This window comes from Callorhinus ursinus, unplaced genomic scaffold, assembly GCF_003265705.2.
Source record: "Callorhinus ursinus isolate GAN/ISIS: 27379988/994484 unplaced genomic scaffold, GSC_fseal_2.0 scaffold17, whole genome shotgun sequence".
Taxonomy (NCBI): domain Eukaryota; kingdom Metazoa; phylum Chordata; class Mammalia; order Carnivora; family Otariidae; genus Callorhinus; species Callorhinus ursinus.
In genome coordinates this window covers 39,320,332-39,347,668 of record NW_027397079.1, presented here as the reverse complement: position 1 = coordinate 39,347,668, position 27,337 = coordinate 39,320,332, and the positions used below count along the sequence as shown (strand labels likewise).

General features: G+C 41.2%; 1 protein-coding gene across 6 annotated transcripts in view; it reads left to right on the top strand.

Moving 5' to 3' along the window:
• Positions 1-27,337, top strand: part of SLC20A2 (solute carrier family 20 member 2) — a 103,921-nt gene that overhangs the window by 36,516 nt on the left and 40,068 nt on the right. For 5 of the 6 annotated variants that reach the window (XM_025885993.2, XM_025885994.2, XM_073902584.1 and 2 more), the window contains 3 exons: positions 20,228-20,780; positions 25,672-25,812; positions 27,143-27,228. In XM_025885993.2, coding sequence (XP_025741778.1) covers positions 20,492-20,780; positions 25,672-25,812; positions 27,143-27,228 — 516 coding nt within the window. In that variant the 5' untranslated portion in view covers positions 20,228-20,491. Of the gene's footprint in view, positions 1-19,685; positions 19,705-20,227; positions 20,781-25,671; positions 25,813-27,142; positions 27,229-27,337 lie in introns of those variants that run through there. The other variant, XM_073902585.1, reaches the window with a different exon arrangement.

The following is a 27,337-nucleotide window of genomic DNA, read 5'->3' as shown; positions in this document are numbered from 1 at the left end:
CTGTGAGTCATTTTCCCCTTTATAGGCAACCTCAGCCAGTCTCTGACTAAGGTTCTGGGTCTAGTTCATGGCTCCACAACTAAGAGACTTGGAGAAGACTCAACAAAGAACCTCACAAAATGATTAAAGGGTTGAAAAATGATATCTATAATAAGATGTTAGGAAACTTCTATTATTTAGCCTGGAGGGAAAAAAAATGACCGGGGGACTCTTGAATTGTTATGGAAGTAAGTATATGCCTCAGAACCAAGGAATGATGACCCACTAGTATCTATTTCCATTGAGAATATAAGGGTTCAGTCCAGCAAAGTTTAGGTTAGAACCGTGGTCCTCACAGGGCAGTGCTGGTTCTCTCAGCATCAACACCACCTGGGATCTTGTGAGAAATGCACCTTCTTAGGCCTCACCCAAGATCTGTGGATTCAGCAACTGAGGAGATGGAGCCCAGCAATCTCTGTTTTGACAAGCCCCACAGTGATTCTGATACACACTAATGTGGGACCACTAGATGACATATAAGGCAAGGTTTTAAACAATGGAGAATTTGAATACTGGAAAATGTAAGCCTTTCTCTGGAAGTCATCTAAAAAATGGGTCTGTATTTGTTTCTGATGTTTTCGATATTCTCTCTGAAGTCTAGAGATAAATGACCCCTCAAAGTCCCTTCTAGCCCTGACTTTGCTCTGGATTTCCTCCATCACTTAGAGACGATTAATAATTAACCAGGAAAATTTTGCAATTTTCTGAACTCAGTAGTTAAGACAGTGCCCATTTCAAATGAGAATCAAATGAGAAAATGTGATGGTACTGTTGTATTATCAGATAATATCCCAGTGTTATTCAGTAGACTCCCTGTCCCCCGTGGGACTTTTTTACAGCCACCTGAAGGGGAATTTGGGCAGAGATCAAAACAAGGAACTTTGGCGATCATTTTGTGTCATAGACCGCTGGCTGGATTGGTCGCTTTCTTCATGAAGCCTGTGTCAGAAGATAGGTGGCTATCGGAGAAGTTTGACTGTACCCCATTTTCCCAACTCTGTCCCTTCTGCAGCAGGAGAACTTTGTTGGTGAGCTGTTGTATCACCTGCGGGAATGCCATTCCTTGTCCCTGCCATGGGGTGTTCCATCTGACGCCCTGGGTGTAGGGGTATGTTAGCAGTTTGGAGGGGCTCTGCTAGTGGTGAAGGATAGTGACCTGTTTCATCTTGACGTTTTTAGATCTGCAGCAGTCAGTGGTACACGTGCTAGACACTTAGTGCAATTGAATGGTTAATTACAGAGTTGAAATGTTAAAGGCCACAGGTGCTTTGCCCTCCCCTGTGTAATAAATTAGCTTGAGTTAGGAAGGTGGCAGTTCTTTCTCTTCCCAATCAAAATAGTTACTCCTCCTCCAAGTCCCTCTACTCTTTGTGCTTTTGCCTGATGGAATTGTCTTGGGTTGAAAACACAAACTACAGAGAGTGTGTCTATTTGTTATACTTTGTATAGCATTCTGTACCATAAAAGCTTTTTGTGGTCACAACGAAGCATTTTCCGAAGATGTGTTTTGCCAGTGCTGCTTAAAAAGTGTCACACAAGTGGCACACGGCTGTCTCCAAAGAAGACATGCTCTGTCTTGGCCAGGATACTGTGCGCTCACATTTTAGCACTTAAAAACGGGTTAGGTAGAATGCTTGGCTCTTACGGCTATAGTTAATTACACATTTGCAGAGTATTAAAAGTTCTTGAAGTGAGAAAAGACAAGTGAGGGCAGCCTGGCTCAAATTCCAGTTTGCCTTGTCATGGGAGACAGAGGGGTAAAGGTGGCAAGTGTATATAGCAATGTTGCCCAATCTGCAGACTGGCCTGTGTTTGAAAACACTGACCTCCCAGACGTGAAGCTGCACGCACTGTCATTTCTCCATCTGTGTCGATTTACAGAGTGTATGAAATCCTGTGAATCCTGGTTGCGCACTGATAAGATAGCCATATCTCACCAATCCCGAGGGCAGAGAAAGCTGATTCTTAGCACCCTGAATTAGTCTGAATATAAAATGTTCTCTTTAAAACTGGCAAACTCTCAATAACTATAAATCCAATAGAAAATTCAAAGGTTTGGTCGGTTTGGTTCTTACTGATAGCAGGCAACAGGCTATTTTCATTTCTATACAAAGAAAAATTTAACTAAAGAGTCATCCCCTTTGGTCTTTCAGCCTGGCAAAAATAATTTTGTTTTTAAAATCAAGCTTATATCTAGTCCACATATGTTTCATTAAAAATGAGAGTGGGTTGGAGGGCGCCTGGTGGCTCAGTCGTTAAGCGTCTGCCTTCGGCCTAAGTGTCTGCCTTTGGCTCAGGTCATGATCCCAGGGTCCTGGGATCAAGTCCCGCAGGGCTCCCTGCTCAGTGGGAAGACTGCTTCTCCCTCTCCCACTCCCTCTGCTTGTGTTCCCTCTCTCGCTATCTCTCTCTCTCTGTCAAATAAATAAATAAAAAATCTTTAAAAAAAATAAAAATAAATGAGAGTGGGTAAGTGGCTTGGGCTAAACTTTTTTTATTATAGTTGTTCAGTCCAAAAAAATTAAACATGAAGAGAAAGGAGGGGGAAAAGCTCCTTTGCTTATTATTAGACTACTGAAGAATTACTGACCTAATGATTCAATAAAACATCCCCAGAAACAACCTAATAAGGTACTAGTTAAATAATTTATGGTGTTGCCACATAATGCAACTCTGTGCAGTGATTTAAATGATGATGTTCCATCTGTAATGAGTGAAACTTGCAGGTTACAAAATACATATGTATAACCATTTTCCAAATGGAAGGCGTTTTTTTAATGGCCTAATGGCTTCATTTTCTTTTTTAAAAGGCAGGTACTTATATGCACATGAAAAAAAAATGCTGTGCACCAAATTAAGCAATGGTTATCTCAAGGAGGTGAGCTGATGTATGATGTTTTCCCCCCCTTTTTTTGGCTACCTATATGTAAGATTTTTTTTTCAGTGAGCATGTATTATGTAATAATGAAAAACTTTCTTTTCAAAACACAGCTATTATAACTCATTTTGATTTTGACTTTTATATTTTATTTAATTTGGCAGTGGCCTCCCAGTGGCTTACGTAAGTAATGTGTACTCGGTTGGATAAAACTAGTACACCAAAATGTACACAAAACAATGATTATTTTTCAGTGGTGAGCTAGGAGCATTTTTCCTTGTTTTACTTTCTTGTGTTTTTACCATATTTTTATATGTGTGTATTATTTTTATAATGGGAAAATCTGACTTATTTTTAAGGTAGAGACTTGAGACCTTGGTTCTTAGGAAGAGGCCCACACAAACTGATGGGTGGCAGTTATTGACAAAGGGTAATTCTGTGAATTCTGTAGCATAAAAGGTATTCCCCAAGGGTCTGCTTTCACTACTTATGGCTGTGGATGTTCAGTGAACTCTATTGCGACCTCAAGTTGAATAGGATCTCAGGTTCAGTATTATTATTTAAAGGAAGGGAGCTGGGGAATCCAGCATATTTTTAAGTCATTAAAATAATACTTTGTGTTAGGATTATCCATTTAAATTTTATAAGGGACCATCATTCTTGATCTTAGATATAAAGTAGTGAATGGTGGAACCATATATTGTAGAGCTCAAGAGAATATTTTGAGTGACACTGATGAGGGATGATGGAAAGAACAAGTCACCTAGCTAGTATTTCCAAAGCACTTCTCTTTGCAGTATCAAAGTGTATCTCACCAGTGTTTATTAAAAGTGATAGCACTTTAAGAGAGTACTGGCTCCCTCAATTATTTCTGCCAAATGCTGCTACGATGTTCTTCTGGCCTTAATCAGAAGGTTATTTGGGGTAACTATTTGGTACTGGTGGCAGTTGATTTAAGAAAATCGTGAGCAAAAACAGTAGCCCTCCCTTTTAGCCCGTTTTGTGTGGTAACGTGTGAGAATAAGTACTTTTGGTGGTTATTTAAAGGGTCTCTCTTTGAAGTATCTTCCTAAGTCTGAGCCTAAATGAATAGAATCTGTCACCAGGTTTACTTGGGGACAGAGATTTAGACTGACACTATATTGAATCCACCGTCAACAGAACTGATACCCTAAACTGAAACCAGGTGCCTTGAGAAACCACAAGAAATCTAGTAGTACTACCATGTTTTGGCCTAGCCTTCGTTACACGACCTTTGTTACTCATAGAAGAGTATTTCCTGGAATACTTGGAACTAAGAAAGCTGGTTTTTCAAGTTTCCTTCTTACCATTTTTGATCCTTATAAGGAGTGCCCCTCTTGTCATCCTCTCCTGTATTTCTTTATCATCTTGTGTCTCTCTCTCCTGCAGTTATAAGATAGGAATAATTGTGTCATTCCTTTCTGCACTGTTGGCTCTTTGGGAAAGTAAAGACACACCCCACATGGGTTTATCTTCATTTCTTCTGGGGAGGGGAGGGGAGAAAGAGATGTTGGGGAACGATTTAACCCCAATAGTCAGACACGCAGTGGATTGAGTACTGCCGCCAGTGAGATTTGTGATCCCCACCTCGGCACATCCAACACCGGCCGGCACAGATGTGTGACATGCCACATGCGTATCAAGGACGAATAAAATAGGTGGTTACAGCTTGATTGATAGAATGCTTTGCAGGTTGAGTGGCTCAAAGGAAGGAAGAGAACAGCTTTTTTAAAAGTGATAGAACAGATAAAAATATTTCTAGACTATATTCTGAGATTCTGAGACTCTAGACCAAGTTAGAAAAGGTAGAAAACCTCTCTGGTTACTGTCAAGAGGAAGGGTGGCTTTCAGAAGAGCAAGAGGAGACTGGATCTCAGCTTAAAGATTTAGACTGAGTTTATTTTCTTCCTTTTTATTTTTTCATTTGTTCATTCATTTCTTTGTTTTGTTTGTTTTTGCCTTTAAAGATTAAAAGCCAAAGCAGGAGGATATGAGTGCACTCAGCATAGTGAGGTGGTTGGGAGTTACAGATGAGCTTATCTAATATTATAAAGGTTTTAAAAAGAAGTGACTGCTTAAGACCTGACTTGAAGTTAAATTGGCAGCTAGAGCAGGAAGAGAGAATTGCTGGGATGTTCTGTCACTTTCTGCCTCAGCCGACTATGCAGAGTTCAGTATCCCTAAGAACCTAGAGGGTAGAGTGTCCAGACAAGCCCCTCTTTCTGTCAGACCTGATTTTTGCCATCTCTCCTTTTGTTTACATTTTTGTTGGTTTTTCCTTGATCTTTAAATCAGTGTCTTCAGGCTCTGCGAGACTTGTCAGTAACAATTAAATAATCCCGAATTTTTATTTGAAGAAAAATGACTTAAAGTTTAATCCAGAAGAAACTTCTGATCAGGGATAAAAACGTAACATTGTCATAAGAACTATTAAGTATTATAATGACACATTTTTTAAAGTCGAACTTCTATTTTATTGCATTCTGAGAGGAAATGACCCTCGATTGGCAATAGTATAATGAGAAAGATTTTGTTTTCTATCTCCTCATTAAATATTAAGTAGTGAACTTCTAAGAACTCAAATGACCTAATTGGATCCAACTATGTGAGAGCAATACAGGTATAGAAGTATCTTTTTTTAAAGGCAAATCATGACCACTTCAACAAAAATTATATATAGGAAAATTTACTTTTTCTGGTGACACTGTAGTTCTGTGAGTTTTTACACACACTCAGGGTTTTGTGACCACCAGCACATACAGGATAAATAGTAATTAGAACTCCCCAGAGGTTACCTTTGTGCTGCCCCTTTGCATTCAGACCTTCCCTCCATCCTTTACTCCCTGAACTATGAAAGTAATCTCTTAAGTTCCATATGCAACCATGGTAAAGGGTGAAAATCTAACTACTTAAGGGGGTTTATGCACAGCCTTTGACCAGTTAAGTGGCTTATGGGTGATTCTTAGGAAGCCAGACTAAAATGTGAAAACAAGGAGGAAAAAATATGAGCAGGGACATCAACAGCTGTATACTGTGTGGAAAGTAGACTTCACAGAATTAGATCAGCCAAATAAACAAATACCAACAACGAAACCTCTGGGGGCTGGATATAGCAGTAACCAGATTTGCTACAATATGTTATTTAAAATGTCCAATTTTCAACAAAAAATTATGAGAAAGTAAAGAAATTGGAGACTGTGACAGATACATAGGAGAAATAAACAATAAAGACTGCTTTGGAGGTGGCCCATATATTGAACAAAGCAGACAAAGACTTAAAGCAGCTATTATAAATATGTTCAAAGATTAAAAGAAACCATTCTTAAAGAATTAAAGAAAGGTATGGTGGCAGTGAATCATCAGATAGAGACTATTTTTAAAGAGATGGAAATGATAAAGAACCAAATCCAGATATGATACCAAAAACACAAACAATGGAAGTGAAAATAGATAAAAGGGAGTATATCAACATTCAAAGCACAACAAAGGACACAGTCAGTAGAATGAAAAGGCAAACCTTTGGGATGGGAGGAAATATTTATAAATCATTTATCTAATAAAGGGTTAGTATCAGAATATATAAAGAACTCTTTCCTACAACTCAACAGCCAAGAGCAATTCAGTTTATAAATGGGCAGAGGACTTGAATAGACATTTCTCCAGAGAAGACATACGGACGGCCAACAAACCCATGAGAAGATCCTCAACATCACTAATCATTCTGGAAATGCAAATTAGAACCACTATGAGCTATCACCTCACACCCATTAGAATGGATGCTGTTAAAAAACAAACCAAAACAAAACAACAAGTGTCAGTGAGGATGTGGAGAAACTGGAACCTCTGTGGGACTATAAAATGGTGTGGCTGCTGTGCAAAACAGTATAATAGTTTCTCAAAAAATTAAAAACAGAACTGCCACAGGACCCAGCAATTCCACTTCTGCACATACACCCAAAAGAACTGAAAGCAGCAGAGACTTGGAGAGATATTTGTATACCCATTTAATTTAATTTAATTTGTCTATTTATTTATTTATTTATTTTTAGGGAGGGAGAGAGGGGGATGGGGCAGGGGAAGAGGATGAGAGAGACTTTTCAGCAGGCTCCACACCCAGCACAGAGCTCCACATGGGTCTCAGTCCCACAACCCTGAGATCGTGACCTGAGCCTAAATCAAGAGTTGGACGCTTAACTGACTGAGCCACCCAGGCGCCCCTGTATACCCATTTTAATAGACTTAGTAGGAGCAGCCCAAATGTCCATCGCTGGATGAGGAAACAAAACGTGGTATAGCCATACGATGGGATATTTTTCAGCCTGTAAAAGGAAGGAAATTTTGACACATGCTTACAGCATGGATGAACTTTGAAGACATTATGCCAAGTGAAATAAGACAGTCACAAAAACACACTGATCTCACTCATATGGATGTACTTAAAGCAGTCAAACTCATAGAGACAGAATGGTGGTTGCCAGGGATTGGGGTGAAGGGCAATGGAAATTACTCTTTAATGGGTACAGAGTTTCAGTTTTCTAAGGTGAAAAGAGTTTTGCTGATGGATAGTTGTGATGTTTGCATAACAGTGCAAATGTACTTAATGCTACGGTACACCTAAAAGTAGTTAAATGGTAAATTTTATGTTTACTTTACCACAATTAAAAAAAATTAAGCATGGGAATACTGGAATTGAAAACTATAACGAAATGAAAAACTCACTAGAGGGATCAACAGTAGATTTGGGTTGTCAGAAGAGAGAATCCATGAACTTGAATAGAGAGCCTTAGAGATAATGCAGTCTGAAAAACAAAAAGAATGACAAAGAATGCACAGAATCTCAGAAAAATATAGGTCGCCATTAAGTGTACCAGACATAGAAGAGAGAGAGAAAGAGGCAGAAAAATATTCAAACAAATAATGACTTACAACTTCCCAATTTGATGAAAACCACTAAGCTACACATCCAAGATGCTTAACAAACTTGATTAGGATAAGCCTGAAGAGATCCACACCCAGACATGTAGTCAAAATTTTGAAAGACAAAAAGAAGATGTGGAAAGCAGCAAGAGAGAACTGACTCAATTCTAGGGGAACTGGAATAAGATTAATACCTGACTTCTCATGAGAAACAGTGGGGGCCAGATGGTGGTAGAGGCCGTGTTAAAGTGCGGATGAGTCCTCTGCCCTGCAAAACTGTCTTTCAAAAGTGAAGGCAAAATAAAAACATTTCCAAGTAAATGAAAACAGAATCCATTGCTAGCAGATCTGCCTTACAAGAAATACTAAAAGAGGTTCACTAGGCTGAAAGGAAATGACACTAGACAGTAATTGAAATACAAACACACACAAGAGCTCCAGTGGAGGTAATTAATTAGGTAATGACAAAAGACTGTAAATTACATATTTCTTCTTTATTCTCATAACTGATTTCAAACACCACTAAAGAGCAGCTTATACCCAGTTGCTTTCCAATTATTATAATAAAGCTCTCTATGCTCACATCAAGGCATTCTCCCTAGCTCCAAGTTTTCTAAAGGAAACACTGAGCCAAAGGGAATGAGTGACTTGCTCAAGAAAGTTTATCTCAGTCATTCGTAAGAAATTAAGTACCAGGCGCACTCTCATAATCAGGAAATAATATTCAAAGAAATCTTAAAAAATTTCTCTCTCTAATATTTTTAGACTGCTATTTTCATCATTCTTTGAAGATGATATCAAGCAAATGCTTATGGTTTCTAAAGTTAGTAAAAACGTCTCAATTTCAGTTGTCTCAGTGAGAGATATGAAGTGCTGCAAGATTTTCACCTGACTTCCTGACCAGATGAACAATTTTTTGGACTTACTGCCTTGTTTAGACTGTTTATACCACTAATTTGGGTGGAACTGAATCAAGTTTGCTGACTTCTGATGAAGCACTTGAACCAACTTTCCTACATTGCAAACAGGAAAAGTCTCACTGAATCAACTTAATCATTTGCTCCCTCTTGCTTTTTCTGCTGCCTAAGAACTATTGCTTAAGAACCTTTGGAATGAGAACAAGAACTATGGGGCTGTAAGTTGAGCATGGAAAATAGTTAAGAATAATAATCTTCACCTATCAACTCTCCTATTTATATTAACGTTCTGTTAGTAGAAAGAATATGTAGTAGTATCAGGAATCAATCTTTTATAAGTATCACTCATATTTCTGTTGAGCTTCTACTGTAATCAGAACAAAATTAACAAATAAACCTGTAAGAACCAAGCTATCTATTTACATACATAGTTCCATTTTAAACTGTGACTGAAGAGAAAGTATTTTCCTAATATAGCTCTTGGAGCTTAGCCAAACAGTCCAACACTTCAGGGCACAGAATCGGAACAAGTGCTCCCAGGTTTGCCATGTGATAGAAATGATGCTAAGTGATTTGCTCATGAAAACGAATCTATTTTTGGTTATGACTGAAGAAAAAGAATTATGTAGCCTATCTGAGGGGAATTCATCTGTAGCGTACACAGAAAGGGAAAAATGTCTAGAAGCCATTTCTCTGCTCAAATGGGAGTACATATATAAAGGCTAGCCATCCTCGTCCCATGCTTCCAAGCAGTATCGTACCTACAGCACTCCGGCAAGGTGGTCCTAATCCTGAAAAAGAAAAATCTCTATGCAGGTTAATTCCACATTTCTTTTTTTTGTTTTGTTTTGTTTAAATTTTTTATTGTTATGTTAATCACCATACATTACATCATTAGTTTTTGATGCAGTGTTCCATGATTCATTGTTTGTTCATAACACCAAGTGCTCCGTGAAGGACGTGCCCTCCTCAATACCCATCACCAGGCTAACCCATCCCCACACCCTCCTCCCCTCTAGAACCCTCAGTTTGTTTCTCAGAGTCCATCGTCTCTCATGGTTCATCTCCCCCTCTGACTTACTCCCCTTCATTCTTCCTCTCCTGCTATCTTCTTCTTTTTCTTTTTTCTTAAAATATGTTGCGTTATTTGTGCACCGCAGTGCGCAGTAAGCCGTTCAGTTAGAAATTTTTTTCTTCCTCTCCGAGTGCAGGCTTACTACAATGAAAGACTGTTTGCCATATCTCCAGATTTGATCAAGAATGGCTGATATGTATTTCCTTATAGTAACTTTTTCATGAAATCATCAAATTATAAAATTGAAATAGAAGGAGCAGGGGCACCTGGCTGACTCAGTTGGTAGAGCATGTGACTCTTGATCTCGGGGTTGTAGGTTTGAGCCCCACGTTGGGTGTAGAGAGTACTCAAAAATAAAATCTTTAGGGGCGCCCGGGTGGCTCAGTCGGGTAAGTGTCCAACTCTTGATTTTAGCTCAGGTCGTGATCTCAGGGTCATGAGATTGAGCCCATGGTCAGGCTCTGCGTTCAGTGTGAGTTTGCTTGTCCCTCTCCCTCTGCCCCTCCCCCCCCAAATAAATAAAATCTTAAAAAAAAAAACAAAATAGAAACAAAGTTTCTGAAAATAATTGCTCAGTCATTAGATTCCATTTGAACATCTCTAAGGAAATGGCACTTCCATGTCCTGAGGCAGTCTTTCAGTTTTTAAAAACTATTTTTCACTTAGGTTCTGTAGGGCCTTCTCCATCTTCTCTTCTTCAGGCCAAATTGTCGTGATTCTTTTAACTTTATCTCCTTTTCATTATTTTTGCTGTTTCTTTCTTTATCCTTTTAAAAACATATTTACTTAATAGATTCATACAGTGCCTTCCCAGAGAGCAAAAGGCTACTGGAAGACATCTAAATAACACACATGCTTTATGAGCCAAAGAGAAACTTAAATGTCAGAATGACAAAAATGCAGGAGGGAGAATGAATACAGCAGGAATGAGGCCTGGAAAAGAAACAGGGTCCAGAGGGGCTGAGCCCACAGGGTCTGCAGTAGAAACTTTACATAGAAGACCAAAATGAGTTTGTGCGATGTTCCATAAATTCATGAAGGCCGTTGACTGCCTTGTTCTAGAAAGGGTCAGGAATTTCCACCCCCTCTCCCCACAGCACAATCCTGTGGTTCACAGTTACAGGCTATACTGCCTCTTCTTAGTCCTGTGGTCTCTGGTTCATACAGAATAATAGAGCTGGACGGGACTGGAAGATATCATCTGCTCTTGAAAATTTCCAAGGATCGTGGCTCTGCGGCATTCTTTGTAACCCATTCTCTTGTTTACCCTTTTCTCTTTCCCCGTTTTCCCTGCCTCCCACTCCCCAAGTAGGAGCTACTATCATTAGGAAGGCCTGGTGAAGGCCGACCAGGGGCATCACTTACATTGCTCTCCTTTGAGTCCCCCCCCCCCACGCCCCCGCCGTGCAGTCAGTGGATAGCACCTCTAGGGAATAATCATCTCACCTCTACTTTCAGTTACGGCAGTCACATCTTCAGGATGACCAAAATTGGACCAGATGAGTTCTCAGGTCTTTTCCAAACTCTAATGTTCTCTGATTCTGTAATTCTGTGAACCAAAATAAGGAATAAGAGACTAATTATAGGTTGTTTCTTGAAAGCATTAACCTCAAAACCGTTTCAGTCAGGCTTGCAGAGTACTTGGCGCCAGCAGGACATTTTCTTCCTCTCTGGGTACAGTTCGGTTCTGATGGCCCGTCCTCAAGAGAAGCATACAAAAGATGAAGGGAGAATTCTAAAGGAGGACCAGGTGTGACTGAGGATGCGCTTTAGAACCCTGTAGATGGGAATATGATAGAAGGCTCTGAACTGTGCAGCGACCTTTCCATCCCGTGCTCAGATGCCAGAACGATGGGATGTTCTTGAAAGTGAAAAACAAAGATCAACAGAAAATATAGAAGATGTATTTACCTCTTAAGTTGTAGGTCGTAAGCTTGAAGGAAGAATTGTCGGAGGAGAGGCCTGGGCTGAAAATAGACTCATGATAAAGTCATTTTGTTTATTGCAAAAACAAAGCGTATTTTGGTAGTACATTCCTAACTTCTCAAAAAAGCGTACATTCCTCGGTAGTGTTTTGAAGGGTTTATCCGATGCTAAAAGTAGTAATTGCTCATGGTAGGAAGTTTTGGGTAATATAAAAAAATGTCAAGAACACCTAGAGAGAGCCACTCTGAACCTTGGGTATATTTCTTTAAAGTCTCATTGCTGGTGTATTCTCAAACGTAGTTGAGATCATTTGGCACACACCATTTGTATGCTGATTTTTCCCTTAGCTGACTATGTTCCAATGCCGTGAAAAACTCAAGTTACATCATTTTATTTTATTTTATTTTTTATTTATTTGAGAGAGAGAGTGAGAGTGCGAGAGAGATAGCACGAGCAGGGGGAGGGGCAGAGGGAGAAGCAGGCTCCCCGCTGAGCAGGGAGCCCGACATGGGGCTCAATCCCAGGACCCTGGGATCATGACCTGAGCCGAAGGCAGACGCTTAAACCCACTGAGCCACCCAGGCGCCCCTCAAGTTACATCATTTTAGTTATTATATAATATTTCTTCTTTAGAAGTCATCAGTGTTTCCTTAGCCTTTCCTCCTGTCTGGGGGATAGTTAAATGGTTTCCTTTTTTTCATGATCGTAATAAATGTGCATCAGTCTTTGTTCACATTTAAAATTATTTGCTTATTTTCTTGGACTTGTGAGGTTAATGTCAGAAGGCCACCCATACCCTCCCTTGTTCAAGACAGAGCACTGGGACTGCCATGCATCTGACCCAGCCTGGCACATTTACAGGCACCATTTCCCGTATGAAAAATAAGTACTCCTATTTAGAACTGTTTAAATAACTTCCAGCTGTACTTAGAGAACATTTCCGAACTGATTTTAGAGTCAGTATTGGAGTAGGTGACACTTTTATTTATAGTTTGCTTATACTCTAATTTATTTTAATTGACCTCCTTGAAGCTTTTGGTATATGAAGTGTCCACAAGTCCAGATTTAGACTGTCTTTAATCTGTGGGCCTCCGTAGGAGTGATTTTCAGCTGAAGTATTTATATTTGCCCTAAACCTGAATGCTAATGAATGGGTTTCCACCTATAAGATCCTTGAGAAGCGAGGTTGAAGACTTGTCTCCACAGGAACGCCCTGCTTTTCTTTCTCTGTGGAAACAGTACGTGGCTGGTTGGAAGAGAGGTCACTAGTCTGTCCCCACAGCAAGCCTTCCTCTTTCATCTTTGGCCTCGAAAGAGTTGTGTCTGAGTCCCTTTCTGTGGAACTTTGAATTTGCAATTCTAAGTCACCCACATCCTCTCATTGATCTGTGTTTGCTCTTTGCTTCTTGATGCCATTGTTTTAAGCAAGGTGTGACACCTTGTCCCTGAGCCCTTGCTCAATTGGTCAAACTGGCTGCTTTTACGAGTCTGAGTGGAATGTTCCTTCTTTCATTGAATAAGGAAACTACTCTTTTCTCTTCTCTTCTCTTCTCTTCTCTTCTCTTCTCTTCTCTTCTCTTCTCTTCTCTTCTCTTCTCTTCTCTTTTCCTTTTAACTATTTAACTTCTATAACTTACCCTAAGGGGGTTGGGGGTGGGGGTGGGGGAAGGCAATGCTAGCAATAAAGGAAGGGAAAAATATCAAAAGTGAATATTACCTTTTATGACCAGTATTGTATTGGTTTTTTACCTCAGCTTTACTGAGGTATAATTGACAAATAAAATTGTAAGATATTTGAAGTGTACACCATGATGATTTTATACACACATACATTGTGAAAGGTTTCCTCCCATCTAGTTAATGAATACATCCATCACCTCACATATTTATATATGCCAGTGTTATTTATAATCAGTTTTATTGAGGTGTAATTTATGTACAATGAAGTTTACCAATTGCAAGTGTATAGTTTCATGAGTTTTGACACACATGCTCAGTAGTGTAGCCACCACCATACTCCAGATAAAGAATACAAAGTTCCCTGTGTAGAATATGTTTTCATATCTCTTGGGTGACTGTGCCTCAGAATGGGACTGCTGACTTATGTGATAAGCATATGCTTTATAAGAAACTGCCATCCTGTTGTCCACAAGGTGGCTTTACCATTTTGCATGATATTTTTTTCTTAGCACATTTAGAGGTATCTTCATCTACCTCTTCACCCCCTCCACCCCTCAAAACTGTTCCTGTGCCTTACAATGTATATCAGTCTTTAATCAAAGATAAGGCCAGAATTTGTACATTGAGGAAGAAGAGCAGGACTAGAGGGAAGTGGGCTGACTACGGCGGGGGGGGGTGGGCATAAGAGTGAGAAAGATCCTTCTAGAAGGACTTTGGAGCTTCAAGTTGTTCTTCCTGTGCCTATAGTGGTACTAATAACTTCAGGTTGCTTGAGGCTAACCACAACTACAAAACACTTATGCATACATAAGGTTTGATCCTAACAATAATTCTGTCAAGTACATGTGTTATTACTATCCCCATTTTACAGATGATGAAACTGGATCAGAAAGTGGATGTGACTTACCCAAGGTCACACTGCTAGTTTTTAACAAAGCCAGGTTTCTTGACCATGACCCCAGGGCTTTATCTGCTAATAATGATAATAGTCACCATGTATTGATCCCTGGCTCTGAGCTAGGGCCTTTACCTAGCCACCACATTTTGTATCATTATTCCCATTTTCCAGGTGAGTAATTTAAATGACTTTGCCCACAGTTGTGTAGCCAGTAGCTGGCTGAACAGGAATGGACCCAGAACCTCTGACTGCAGGTCCTGTGCTCTTTCCCTTTCTTCATGCAGGAGAAACAATGTTCCTTTTTTAACAACAGAGAGGAAAGGAGAAAGTGAAGAACATGCAGTGCTGAGAATGGCCACAGTGTGTTAAGTAAACTGTCCTTGCCATTTATTTCCAGTTTATGTTGGGTTTTAAATCTGCAGCTTGTTCACTTTGAATGTCTTTAATAAAGATTATCAGGCTTTATCCCTATTGAGTATACTTGCTTCTTCTTGCTTCTGTGTCCGCGTGTTCCAAGCTGGGTCTAACATTTGGCTTGGTTGCCTTGCCTTCCCTTTGGACATTTTTCCCCCTTCTCCCTCCCTCTTTCTTTGCCCTTCCCCTCTTCTCTGTCTCTCTCTTGCTTGCTTTCTTGCTTCTGCTTCAGTCACAATATCATCTGCCTTTCTCCAGGCTCCTGTGCTCCCATAGGCGGCTTTGCATATTTGTAAAATATGCCATTTAAAAGTACTTAAAGCAAGTTTCAGAGCCATTCTTGTCATGTTTCCATTTTTTATCATTATTGTGAAAATATGAAACCGTATGTTTTATCATAAATATACTATTACTTTTTAAATTAATTTTTGAAATGTAAGAGTGAAAAGTAGATGTTTTCATGAGCTATTCAAGAATGATGGTGTTGATAGAAACTCCTTATGGTAAGATCTACATCCCGAGTGTTGAAAAAAATGCTTCTGCTGTAATGTTCTGTAAGTAAGATTTCAAAATTGAATCTTCTATTTTACCTTTCCATATTATCAGGAAAGGCTAATATTTTTTATGGCTGAGTAGCCAGGTTTACTCACAGGTAGCAGTGAGTTGTTAGATTTTACATCATACCATTGAAGAGATTATCTGTGTTCAAATTTCTTCCAAAGTGTCAGAATTCAAGATTCAACCCTAGCTTCTAGGAAAATAGTTTTTACATTTTTAGATGGTAGGTATGAGGCACTTTGGGTTTTAGGTGAGGTGTTGGAAAATTACTTCAAAGCACTGGGGTCCTCTGCATGGGGGAATCTGGCTCCTTCTCTTCACCTGTTGAAGGGAGAGGTTGGCCTGGGTGTAGTCCATGAAATCTCAGGGAAAAGCTTGGCATAGGCCAGAAGCAAACATGAGGAAGAGAGGCTGGCTATGGGCCAGGCCTTTAAAACCGCAGGGTCTCTGGGAAGGAGTCCTAACTAAGCCACAGTCCACTACAGACCTGATTGTCTGGGATGGGTCGTGCCAGCTGAGGAGCTGATGGGACTCCAAGGCTGAGAGAGAGAGGAAGGCGGATGGAGGGCTGCAACAGGCATCCCTCGGCATGTTTGCTTGGGAAGGCCAAGGGTCATCACCTTTAGCAACGTTTCAGAACGGGGAACCTCCCACCCAAGGTTTTTTTTGTATTAATGTCTATTAAGTGCTACAGCTCAGCCACATTCCTGTTTTTAAACTGTGTACAAATTCATCTAGAAATATTCTGAGAATGTTTGTTTTCACTTTTTCTTCAACATTCAGCTTTCTAGTGTAGATAAGAGGGTATGAGGTAGAGCTGAAGCAGATGCTCACAGAGGAAGTTCTAAATCCTTGACTCAGGAGTCCTGCCACTGCTCTCACTGGGCCTGGTGAAGGAAGCAGGACTGGTTCAGAGATCAAGGGAGAGAAGGGATGGTGGGCAGGACTCAGAGTTGAGGAGCTTGCTCAGAAGAATCGAGGGTACCGAGAAAAGAGAGTGAGGATCTTGTTAACATTACAAGTTTGGGAGGTAGAACTTACAAAACCCCTCAGGACTTCTTCCAATGATTCAAAACATTCTAAGGTCTCTGTTCCTCAAACGTGAGAAGTTGGTGGCATTTGAAAATTGAAAATATCTTGAAACGTTCAGTCCTGTGAATCGAAGCCATCTAAGGGCTTTCATACTGGGGGAAGGAGAGAGAGAGTTGGGAGGCTTGTTCTGACCCTTTTCAGAAAAGCCCTTGCAGGAGAGAGAGAAGAACCAAGGCTGGAAGATCTAAATACTGTTGCGCCCTTGTTGAGAATCACCGCTGAGGAGAGGAGGCATTTCCATGCGACGCCTCCACACATCAGGCCTCTCTGTCTCCCAGCGACATGATTTCTATGAACTCAAATGAGTTGATTCTTCGGTATCAGGTCCAGGCTCCCCCATCGCAATATTAAGTAAATATTTGCCTCTGTGTTTTCTTATTTTCTTCAGGTTTCAGTTTTTACATTTAAATCCTCAGTTTATTTTGGATGGAGGTAGGGATCTAACTTTTTTCTTCCTTCCAGATACTTAGCAAGTTGGCCCAACATCACTTGTTGAATAAGCCAACCTTTCCCCACTGACTTGATTGCCACCTCCAGAATCCTGCTTTCAAACAGCCAGCACGGTCCGGTGACACACCGGCCAAACCTCAGCCACTCTGGATTTGTGCTTCCATACTCCTGACAGATTCCGATCTTGGCCTTGTGCGTGGTGCTCCCTGGCCCCCCTGCTGGGGGTGCCAAGCTCTGTTTCGGCAGCAGATCACACGGTTGTTGACGTGCTTTATTTTGATAAAAATGAATGGAAGAGGGAGAAAATCAGGGTGTTGGTCCTTGCCATAAAAAAAATAGGTCTTATAAATAGAATACAAAATAGAAGTCATTTGGTCTCAAAAAAGCCTTTCTCCTCATCCAGATGCTTATTGGATGTAATGTGAAGGAGAAAAGCTGCATTAAAGAACACAGACACGGTTGTAGAAATAAGTTATCTAAGATTATCTGAGTAGGATAGGGGAACCCTGGTCTGAAATGGTGCCTAAGGTATCATAAAGACAATTAAAAGCCTCCCCAAGCCACCCCAGGCTGAGGACATACCTGCTTTGGTGCTCCTGGACTTGACGTCTGTGTGCATCCTGTCCCAGAGTGAACCTGTGGGCGAACCTTGCCCTAACATATAAAAACAAAACTAGAAACAGTGCAAAGGAGAAAGCATAAAAACTCTCCTCGGCTGTTTCTCAGCCCAGTCCCGCGAGTCAGCAACCATCTGTCTCTCTCAGTCCCTGCATGCAGGCCACCACCACTTGAGCCCCTGAAACCTCCTTAGTGTCCTTTCTCTTTGGTCAGTGCCATGGCCACACCGGGCCGGGGGCCTCCTCAGGGGCCTGCCCAAACCATGCAGTGGCCCCAAATCAGTCTCAGCACGTTCCCTCTTCTGTCCAGCCCCTTCTGCACATGGCAGCCAGGGTGGCCTTCTCGAAATGAAAGTCTGATCACGTTGACCTCCCTCTGGTTATAAGCGTTCAGCGGCTCCCCACAGCCTTCAGCTTGCTGGACACTACCTTACACCGGCCTGCCTGTCCCACCCCACCCCTTGCTGCTCCTTCCCACCTGGGCCATGCCTGGAATGCCTCCCCTGGCCCAGAGTTCGCTGCCTAATCCTTAGGTTGCCTTCCCCGTCCTCTTAGACCCGGTCCTGGCCCAGAACTGCACTCTCACAATGCAGTGGGCCACGGGCCTCCTGCCTCCATAGCACTGGCCCCAGCTAAGGGTCGTACATTTGTGTGTTTATGTGGTTAGCATCTGCCCCCTTCACAGGTCAGTGAGCCCCACATCCATTTTCCCTCATCGTCATACTCCTAGTGACTGGCACAGGGAGGTTCTCAATAAGTACTTGTTGAATATTGTTCTTGTTTGCCCTGTTGGCAAGCTAACCTGATAAGATTTCATCAGGAATTTAAGATTAGATCATACTGGTCCAAAATATTCCTATTTTGTATTTTCACATCTAGATTTAATGTGTCCATGATATTAATAAAATACTCTCTTAGTTGGATATTGTCCTTTGCCTTTATAATGGTCTTTTCATTTGTCTCACATGGGATCTAAATTTCTAGAATTGCATAGGTTTCAAATCTTAGCAAATGATAAACTCTATCAGTATATATTTTCTATTTCATTATATGCCTATAACATTGCATACATAGATGACTCTATGACCAAATATGATTTATTATATACTATTTTAATTTGAAAAGCATGTGATCCAGTTTGCAGTTTTGGGTGGAAGGGAGAAATCATCTATTACGCTATCATTCACACTTAGCCACTGTTCTGGTTTTAGTATGTTACCTACCTGTCTTTTTATATGGATTTGAACATCACCATGATCACAATATACATAAAATTTAGTGTCCTGTTTTTTCCCCCTAAGTAATCTTAATGTTAATTGATCATTATACTGTCTATGACATGACATATGAGCCTAATTTATCCAGTTCAGGTCAATAAGCTTCTATGAAGAACCACACTGTGCTAATAAGTACCATTCTGCACACCTAATATCATCCAAAAAAAAATACAGATTTGGTACCTTGACTATATAGTAATAGAATACCACAGTTCCAAAGCTTTTAGTGACATTTTTACTTCATGGATATATTAATTTTGTGGACATCGCCTCTTTATCTTAGAAGACTTTTCTCCATGTTTAATAGCCTCTTTTTTCATGTATTCAACAAATTGATTAGGGCTTCCCACATGCCAGGCACTATTCTATGTCCTGGAGATACAGCAGTGAATCCAATAAAGTCCCTGTGCCCTCCTGAAAGGAGACAGATAAGAATGAATGAATGAATGAATGCAGTGATAAGTAGAACAGACAAAAAACAGGGTGAGAGGGATGGATAATGGCATGGGGGGAGGAGCTGGTCTTTCAGGAGGTCAGGGAAGGCCTCTCTGATGGTGACATTTGAGCAGAGACCTAAATAGCATGAGTAGGTACACAGCTGTCAGGGAGATTTTTTCTGGCATAGGAATCAGCAGGTGCAAAGGCCCAGAGGTGAGAGTGCTTGGTGTTTTCAAGGACTAGGAAGGAGCCTGTGAAGGAAGGGGCAATAGGAGCTGAGGACAGTGGGCTGGGGCGGGGCCCTCAGGAGACCTTGGAGGGCCTTCCAAGCCATGGTGAGGCCTCTGGCCTTTCCTCTGAGGGAGGTATGGGTAGGCATGGAAGAGTGACATGATCTGAATCGTGTTTCAGTAGGATCGTTTCATTCTGCAGCTTTCTCTCTTCCTCCTGAGGACTTCAGTTTCCACCTTTGTCACCCTCTGGAGGAGTCATTTTATACTAGAACCTGTAAGCTTCCTTTCAGACACCTGCATGGTATGCTCATAAAGTGCTCATTCCTTGTGTGTAAATGTGCAGGCAGGTCATTAGCCACACCCTGTGGTGTCACAGAATCATATTTGCTCGTTATCGGTCCAAGAAATTAGGCACATTCCACATATCTGAAAAACTCTGTAACTGAATTTCTCATTTCTTTATCTTTTGCCCATTTAAAGCAATTTTTTCTCTCTGAAAATAATGACCAAATGTATTTTTCAGATGACAAAAAGTCATATCCTATTAAGGCTTATTGTCAGACTGTAATTATAAAGCATACTTCAACCTCTGACATTCTAGAGACCAGCTTTTTTTGGTGGTGGGGATGGGGGGGCCATTAACCAATTATAATCTTCCTTGAGTTGCTTTATGGTTAGATCTGTCACATGCCAAAGTTAGATCCCATTAGTAGGCTTAAAACACTTGTTTCTGAAAGAACAAATTGTTACAGGTTGCTTAGGGTAATTGATTTCTTTTGTTTTCTTTTCTGTTACAGGAGGAGACATCACAGCTTTCCCAGATTGGGAGGAAAAATATGGAATGTGTTTTACCGCTGACTGAACACAACCAAATGAACTGTACTGACAGTAGTTTGAAAACCAGCAGTTAGCAGTTTGTTCAGGCTCTAACATTGTCCAGCACTTTCCAGAGCAAACTCACTGTTTACAAGAACTCTCGGCCTTACGACGTTTATAACCTCAAGCTTTGTTTATTTAAAATATTTCTGCAAAAGAAAAGTACCCGGAGCCCACTTTCCAAAATGGCCATGGATGAGTATTTGTGGATGGTCATTTTGGGTTTTATCATAGCTTTTATCTTGGCGTTTTCTGTTGGTGCAAACGATGTTGCCAATTCATTTGGTACTGCTGTGGGCTCTGGCGTGGTGACCTTGAGGCAGGCGTGCATTTTGGCTTCAATATTTGAAACAACCGGCTCAGTGTTACTGGGAGCCAAAGTGGGAGAGACCATTCGAAAAGGTATCATTGATGTGAACCTATACAACGAGACAGTAGAAACACTAATGGCTGGGGAAGTTAGTGCAATGGTTGGTAAGTAGCCTTATTCTTTACATCAGTGGGAAATGCGTCCGCTGCCCTATTTCCCTACAATGTTTCTGTCATGTCCATAAGTGTAATTTTTCCTTTAACTTCAAAAACTGGTTTGATGTTCCATATTTACTACATCTTATTTTGCTTTCTGCATTTTAATTTGATTTTTTTTTTAGTGTTCAAATATCAAGCAAACATTTCTCAATTTTTTAGCAAACTTGGTTGTTAAAATAGATTTGGCTAAAAGTACTTTTTATAAAGTACAGACAAAGATGTTTGTAGACTAGCTATCATTTTAAAGTGGTTTGAGAGTTCTTAAAGAAATAACCTGTCTCAGTGAATGTGTTTGTGAGGTTGACTTGTGAGATATCCTTGACAGTTGATGTCTGTTTTTCCATAGATTATTCATCAGTTAGGATGCAATGTTTTGAAAACGTGGACGCCGAAAACCAGTATTTATTAAGTTTTGTATTCTCAGTTTAAGGTTTTGAGTTGACCGAATCAATCTCAAGTGCTCGTGTTTCAGGAAATTCTAGTCTTCTACCTTGTTTATAATCCCTTTGTTGGCTTTTGTTTTGATTTTCTGATTCTACATCTGAGAGCTCCATTTGGGATGATGTTTGTTTTGTTTTCTGGCCAAACGACCATTTGTGTGTCACCTGTTTATATTGGTAGTTTCGAGTTGTCTAGATGAGAGGGAAGTGTTGAGGGCAATGAAACATGTTAACAAGCAGACTGACCAGCCAGTCGGTGTGATTTCCCCATTGGCCAAGCTGACCATCAGCTTGGAGCGCCATGGGGGCGCTGCCCTTCCTGCCGTCGCTATCACCAGAAAGAAGATGCAGGCAGGAATGCTTAAGTGCAGCTGGCAGAACTCTTGTCTGTTTGCCTCTGGGTAGAGATGACGTCACAGCACACAGCGGATCTATATGGGTAATTTGGCAAGGGAGAAGAGGGTTAGAGAGGAATCCTACCACCTTCTGCTTTCAACAGGACATATCCTTTTGTAGGAAGTGTCCTGCAGTAGGAGGTAAGATGCTAGCATACCAAGAACACAGCTACATTCCACAGGCCCCTAGTTCTTTACTGTCACTAGTGTCCCTAAAGCTCCCAGAATGTGGACGTTATTTGCCCAAAAAAGGTGGACCACCATCTTTTTTGCGACAGCAAGTTAGTCTGAGAAGTTGTTGAGGCATTTGATCCATATCCAGTACCGATGTACTAAGGTATTAAATACTACTAAGCACAGGACGCCGATAATACATGCTAAGGAGTTCTGTTTCTCAACATTTTGTGTTTTAACGATGTAAGGACTGCTTTCATTCCAACAGCCATTGTAATGATTGAATCTTATTTACCCTCACTGGATATCTGTTTCTCATCATACTCAGATAAAAGTGAAATTCGCCTTAGAAAAATGACAGTTCTTTGTAAAGATCACCCTTGGTTATCATGATAGTTATCTAAGACATAATCATAGTGAGCTGAAATTAAGATTTCTCCAGGAGGATGATATGGGCAAGAAATGTTGAAAGTAGGGGCAAAATAAAGAAAAGCATTTATAAAATTAAATCTTAACAGCAGCTTCTCCTTTCATTGGATAAAACTTCTGAGGAATGGTTTTTTGTTTTTTTTTAAAGATTTTATTTGTTTATTTGAAAGAGTGAGTGAGAGAGAACACAAGCAGGGGGAGTGGCAGGCAGAGGGAGAGGGAGAAGCAGACTCCCCCTGAGCAGGGAGCCCGATGCAGGACTCGATCCCAGGACCCTGGGATCATGACTTGAGCCGAAGGCAGCAGCTTAACCGACTGAACCACCCAGACTCCCCGGAATGGTTGTGTTTATTAAAGAGATTTGTTAGCAAGGCCACGTGGAGGCCCCAGCTTAGACTGAAAGCCTTGTGAAGAGCTTCATGTCATTGCTCACTTTTCTTTCTTTCTTTTTTTTTTTTTTAAGATTTTATTTATTTATTTGACAGAGAGAGACACAACGAGAGAGGGAACACAAGCAGAGGGAGTCAAAGAGGGAGAAGCAGGCTTCCCGCAGAGCAGGGAGCCCGATGTGGGGCTCGATCCCAGGACACTGGGATCATGACCTGAGCCGAAGGCAGACACTTAATGACTGACCCACACAGGCGCCCCCACTGCTCACTTTTCATGTGGGCAGTATGACTTGTCCAGTTTTTCAGTTCTCCCACCCCTGGGAGGGAGAACTTCACTGAAAGAATGAAGAATACTTACCTCAACTAGAATTTAGGTTAACCAAAGCAATTTGAGGTTTTGCTTGAATAACTTGATTTTGTTTGCTTTGGTTTCTTTCTTTTAGTCTTTCTTTTTTTCTTTTTTCTCTTGGTGTATGGGTAGATGAATCTCAAAGCCTATTTTGTTGGGAAGTTGTGTGAGTTACCTATATTTTTAGAATTGGGTTCCTTGCAAAGGAGAGCTTTGTTAATTTAAGGTGGTGGTGTAATTATTATTGGCCAAAACCAAAGCTGATTCTTTTCCGATGCCTGAATTTTCCCCTTCTCCCTCTTTTAAATTCAGTATCCATTTCTTCTCTCTTTTTCTCCCCCTGTCCTATTCTGTTCTTTTATTTTTTATTTTTTTTCCTTTAGAAATGTCTCCCCAAGCCCTTGAGTCTCTGTGCTTTCTGACAGAGTGGTGGTAGCTTTGGGTTGGTTGGGTGGAAGAAATTATTTGTGCCTGCTAAACTTACAGAACAAGGTCCCTTTTTGAACATTATGCTCAGCCCTAAAGCAATAGTCAATCCACTTAGTATGAAACCACCAATGGTTCCAAAAATCTACCGAGAATTCAGAACTCACCATCTGCTCATGGAAATACCCCCAATAGCATGAACAAGCCGTCTCCTTGAACCAAAGTAAGAAGTGCCCCATCCCCTTAAAGCTCCCTAACTGCTGAGCCTTCTCTGCGCCAAGCACACTCACCCTGCCTGCCTGCTTCCAGCATAACTCTGCACCTTTGCACGGCCACCCCCCGACCTTCCCAGGAATTGTTGCCTCAGAGATGCCCACCTTCCCCCGGCTTTACCTAGGTTTTGTCTTACACCCTTATTCAGTACTTAATCCCTTCCTCTTTATAAGATATCATTATCTTAAGGTAAAATATCTCTGACTTTTTTCCCCACTATTTTTCTTAATACTAGTGTAATCCCACTGGCCTTCAGAAATTCCCAAGGCTTAGGAGGCCTTGCACTCTCGCTTTGCCAGGCGCCCTGCAAATACCTGCCTCTGCCTTCCCCTCCTTTCTGCTGCCCCTCCCCTTCTGCCCACTGGCCCCCTTCCTGGCCGGGCAGCCCTGTCCTCCCGACCTTTCCTTACAAACCCTGCTGCCCCAGGACCTATGTTATAAAGTCAGCCAGAGAAGGGAGAGCAGCTTTCAGGAAAGAAAATCTCATGATCTCAATTCATCTGGGTGAGTTTATACTCTTCTGTGAACATCACTAGATTATTTTCAGTTGGTAAGAATAGAAATCATAGAGTTTCTTTCTCAAGTTATAGTTTTGTGCCACGTAACGTGCTCTCAACTCTGGCTCTGTTTTTAACGCAAACGAGTCAGTCACTCGGGAGCTCAGGGCTTAAATGTGAAGGCTTAAGGAATTGTCCACAGGGAGGCCTGGCAGCCGCCATGCACCCTATCACCAGTTCAGCGGCACGAGGCCGGCCACTCCTCCTCCTGACACACGACACATGCTTCAGGGGTAGACGCGGACAGGGTCAGAGCCCAGTTTGGCTCACAGGTGGGCATGCCCAGCACTCACGAGCAGTCGTCAGCATTGCTGCCCAAACTAGGGCCCGTACAGCCAGGAATGATCCTCTGTAACTCAGATATTTTTGAAGAAAATGCCAGGGATCTGCTTAGAAGTGCTGCTGCCAAGCAACCAGATTTCCAGAATTAACATTTGGGATTAATAACGTGCCCTGCTTATCAGCCAAGCCCTTTGTTCCCTTACAGTTCTGTATGAGCTTTTCAGCAGCTGTTTCTGAAAGTGATCTCGCCCAGCTGATGCTTTTAATACGCACTGCAAAATTTGATCTGCTTATGAAAATATCTGGAGTGAACTGTAGCCTAGAAAAACAGTAAGCCTGGAAAAGGAGGTGAAATTGAGGTAAAAGGACACAAAGCCAAAGCTAAGGATCCTCTTCACTGGTAAGAATTAGAAGACTTGAGGAAGCATACCAAGAAAATGGCTGGCATTCTGGGCAGGGGCTGAGAGCAGATGCCCACCTGTGGGTTAAATTTCATAGTGACTTCTCATATGAGAGGCACAAATGCAAAAAGCAATGTGGAATTACACACTCTTTTTTTTATTGAGGTGTCATTGACATGTAACACTATTAATAGTTTCAGGGGTACGATGTAATGATTCACTGTTTGCATATTACAGTCTCTCTTACAGACTAATTAATATGAGTTCGCCAATGTCCAGCCCTCCTCGTTACGTGACCATAGGCTTAACTGCAGTGACATCTTTTCCAATGTGCAGCCTTTCCTACTTTGCTGTGCTCACTAGAATCTGTAATCTCTTGCTTGGTCTTGGCCACACTTCACATCAGAACAAGTTCATCATCAGCACCCGTACATAGATGTGACAGAGGCAGTTAATAATTGGCATGAAGAGACTTTCCTTTAAATATTTTCAATAAATCATCATTATCCCTTCAGTGTTGAAGAATGTTCCGTTGACTAGAGTTAGGTGAGTGATTTTTGTCAGGACTTTAGCACTCCGTAAAGAAACAGTCCATAAGAAAACAACCCTAGGGAGATACTGTTTCGGAGAGCAATAATTTGGATTTCTTCCTTTTGTGGCTGTTTGAGATACTGTATTCTATATCTGACTTTTTTTTTTTTTTTAAATCTTTCAACCGATAGGCTCAGCGGTTTGGCAGTTGATTGCATCCTTCCTGAGACTTCCCATCTCAGGAACCCACTGCATTGTTGGTTCTACTATAGGATTCTCACTTGTCGCAATTGGTACACAAGGTGTGCAGTGGATGGAGCTCGTCAAGATTGGTAATTGCCATTTTCTTTTACCTGTCAGAAGCAAAGTTGACATTCTCTAGAGTAAGTTTTATTAAAAGTCACCATTATAATCTATTTTTCCCTTCGAATGTTAAGGTTTAGAAAACAAGACCTATGTGGGTAATACATTTTCCCCTACAATTGCTGCTAATGGAGACTGTGAACTTTTATGTGTTAAATAGTTTTTTAATGCTACTCTTTTCAAATGTCATCTGGCTTGGAAAATCAGTATCTATCTGTTGTTCCCAGACAGAAAAGAAATTTATCTGATTGAAATCAGTCTGTAGTCAGAAAAACTAGGCCCTGGTAAAGAAAATACCTTCCGTGTCCAGGAGGCAGGGTTCGTGGTCATGGCAAAGCCTGGGAGCGAGGCCAGGCTTACTTACTTCACTGCATTCAAGAGGTCTCCTAGTCTGCCCCCACACAGGAGACAATCTAGCGCTCCTTCTGGGTTGTAGGCTGCCCAGCAGGGACGGGTCTGACAGGTCTGATGGTCTGCCTCCTGGCTCTGGCTTAAAAGCCAAGAGGGAGGAAATCCATTCAGCCCCATAAGTACAGACCCACCCATTCTGAACAACATTCTTTCGCCCCATCTCCATCCACTGGGCTACTCATCCATATAAGAATCACAGTGGCCTCTGGGGGTCTAGGTCAAACAGATCCCTGACCTACCAAGCCAGGGACATAGATGGCCAGGAAAATCACCTTAGATCACAGGAGGCTTCTAGAACAATGTCTCTCAACTCTGGCTGTACTCGAGAATTACCTGGAGAAGCAGTTAAAAAATACCAATGCCTAGAACCCCATTCCAAACCTTTTAAATCAAAATGCTCGGGGTGGAACCTGAGCATAACTAGTGTTTGAAAACTCCCCAGATGTTTCCAGTATGCAGCCAGAGATGAGAATTGCTGGGCCACAGTGTCAGGATGGCAGTACCAGGCTGACCTAGGAAAATAAAATGGAAGATGGCTCACCTTTTAAATAGCTTTACTGTTGGAGCAAGGACCAGGTCTCCATATGTGGATGGGTAAGAAGAACAGACAGAAGGAGCTCAGTGGGAATCAAAGGAGACTGTTTTTCTGAGGCCAGGCTCCAGGATCCCTTACCGGATTGTGTGCTGGGAGTGCACTCACTTACTCGGGACTGTGGTCAGCCCTGCCAGGGAAGTGGAGCTGGTTAGGTCCTGCGTCAAGGTGAATAATTCCAGGAATATTTATTAATGTATGTACTGTGTGTTGGTTATCATTCTATTGTATAAATATGACGAGTTATGTAGAAATTTAATGTTCATTAGATTTTTTTTTTTTTTTTGATTATTCAGTTGCTTCTTGGTTTATATCTCCACTCTTGTCTGGTTTCATGTCTGGCGTGCTGTTCGTACTGATCAGAATTTTCATCCTAAAGAAGGTAAGTGAGGCTGTTATGTTTTTATTAAGTTTTAGAACTAATTTGGTTCTATTCAATAGAAATTAATAGTTAGGGAGTCAGAGGAATGGTTGTATTTTTACGATGTTAA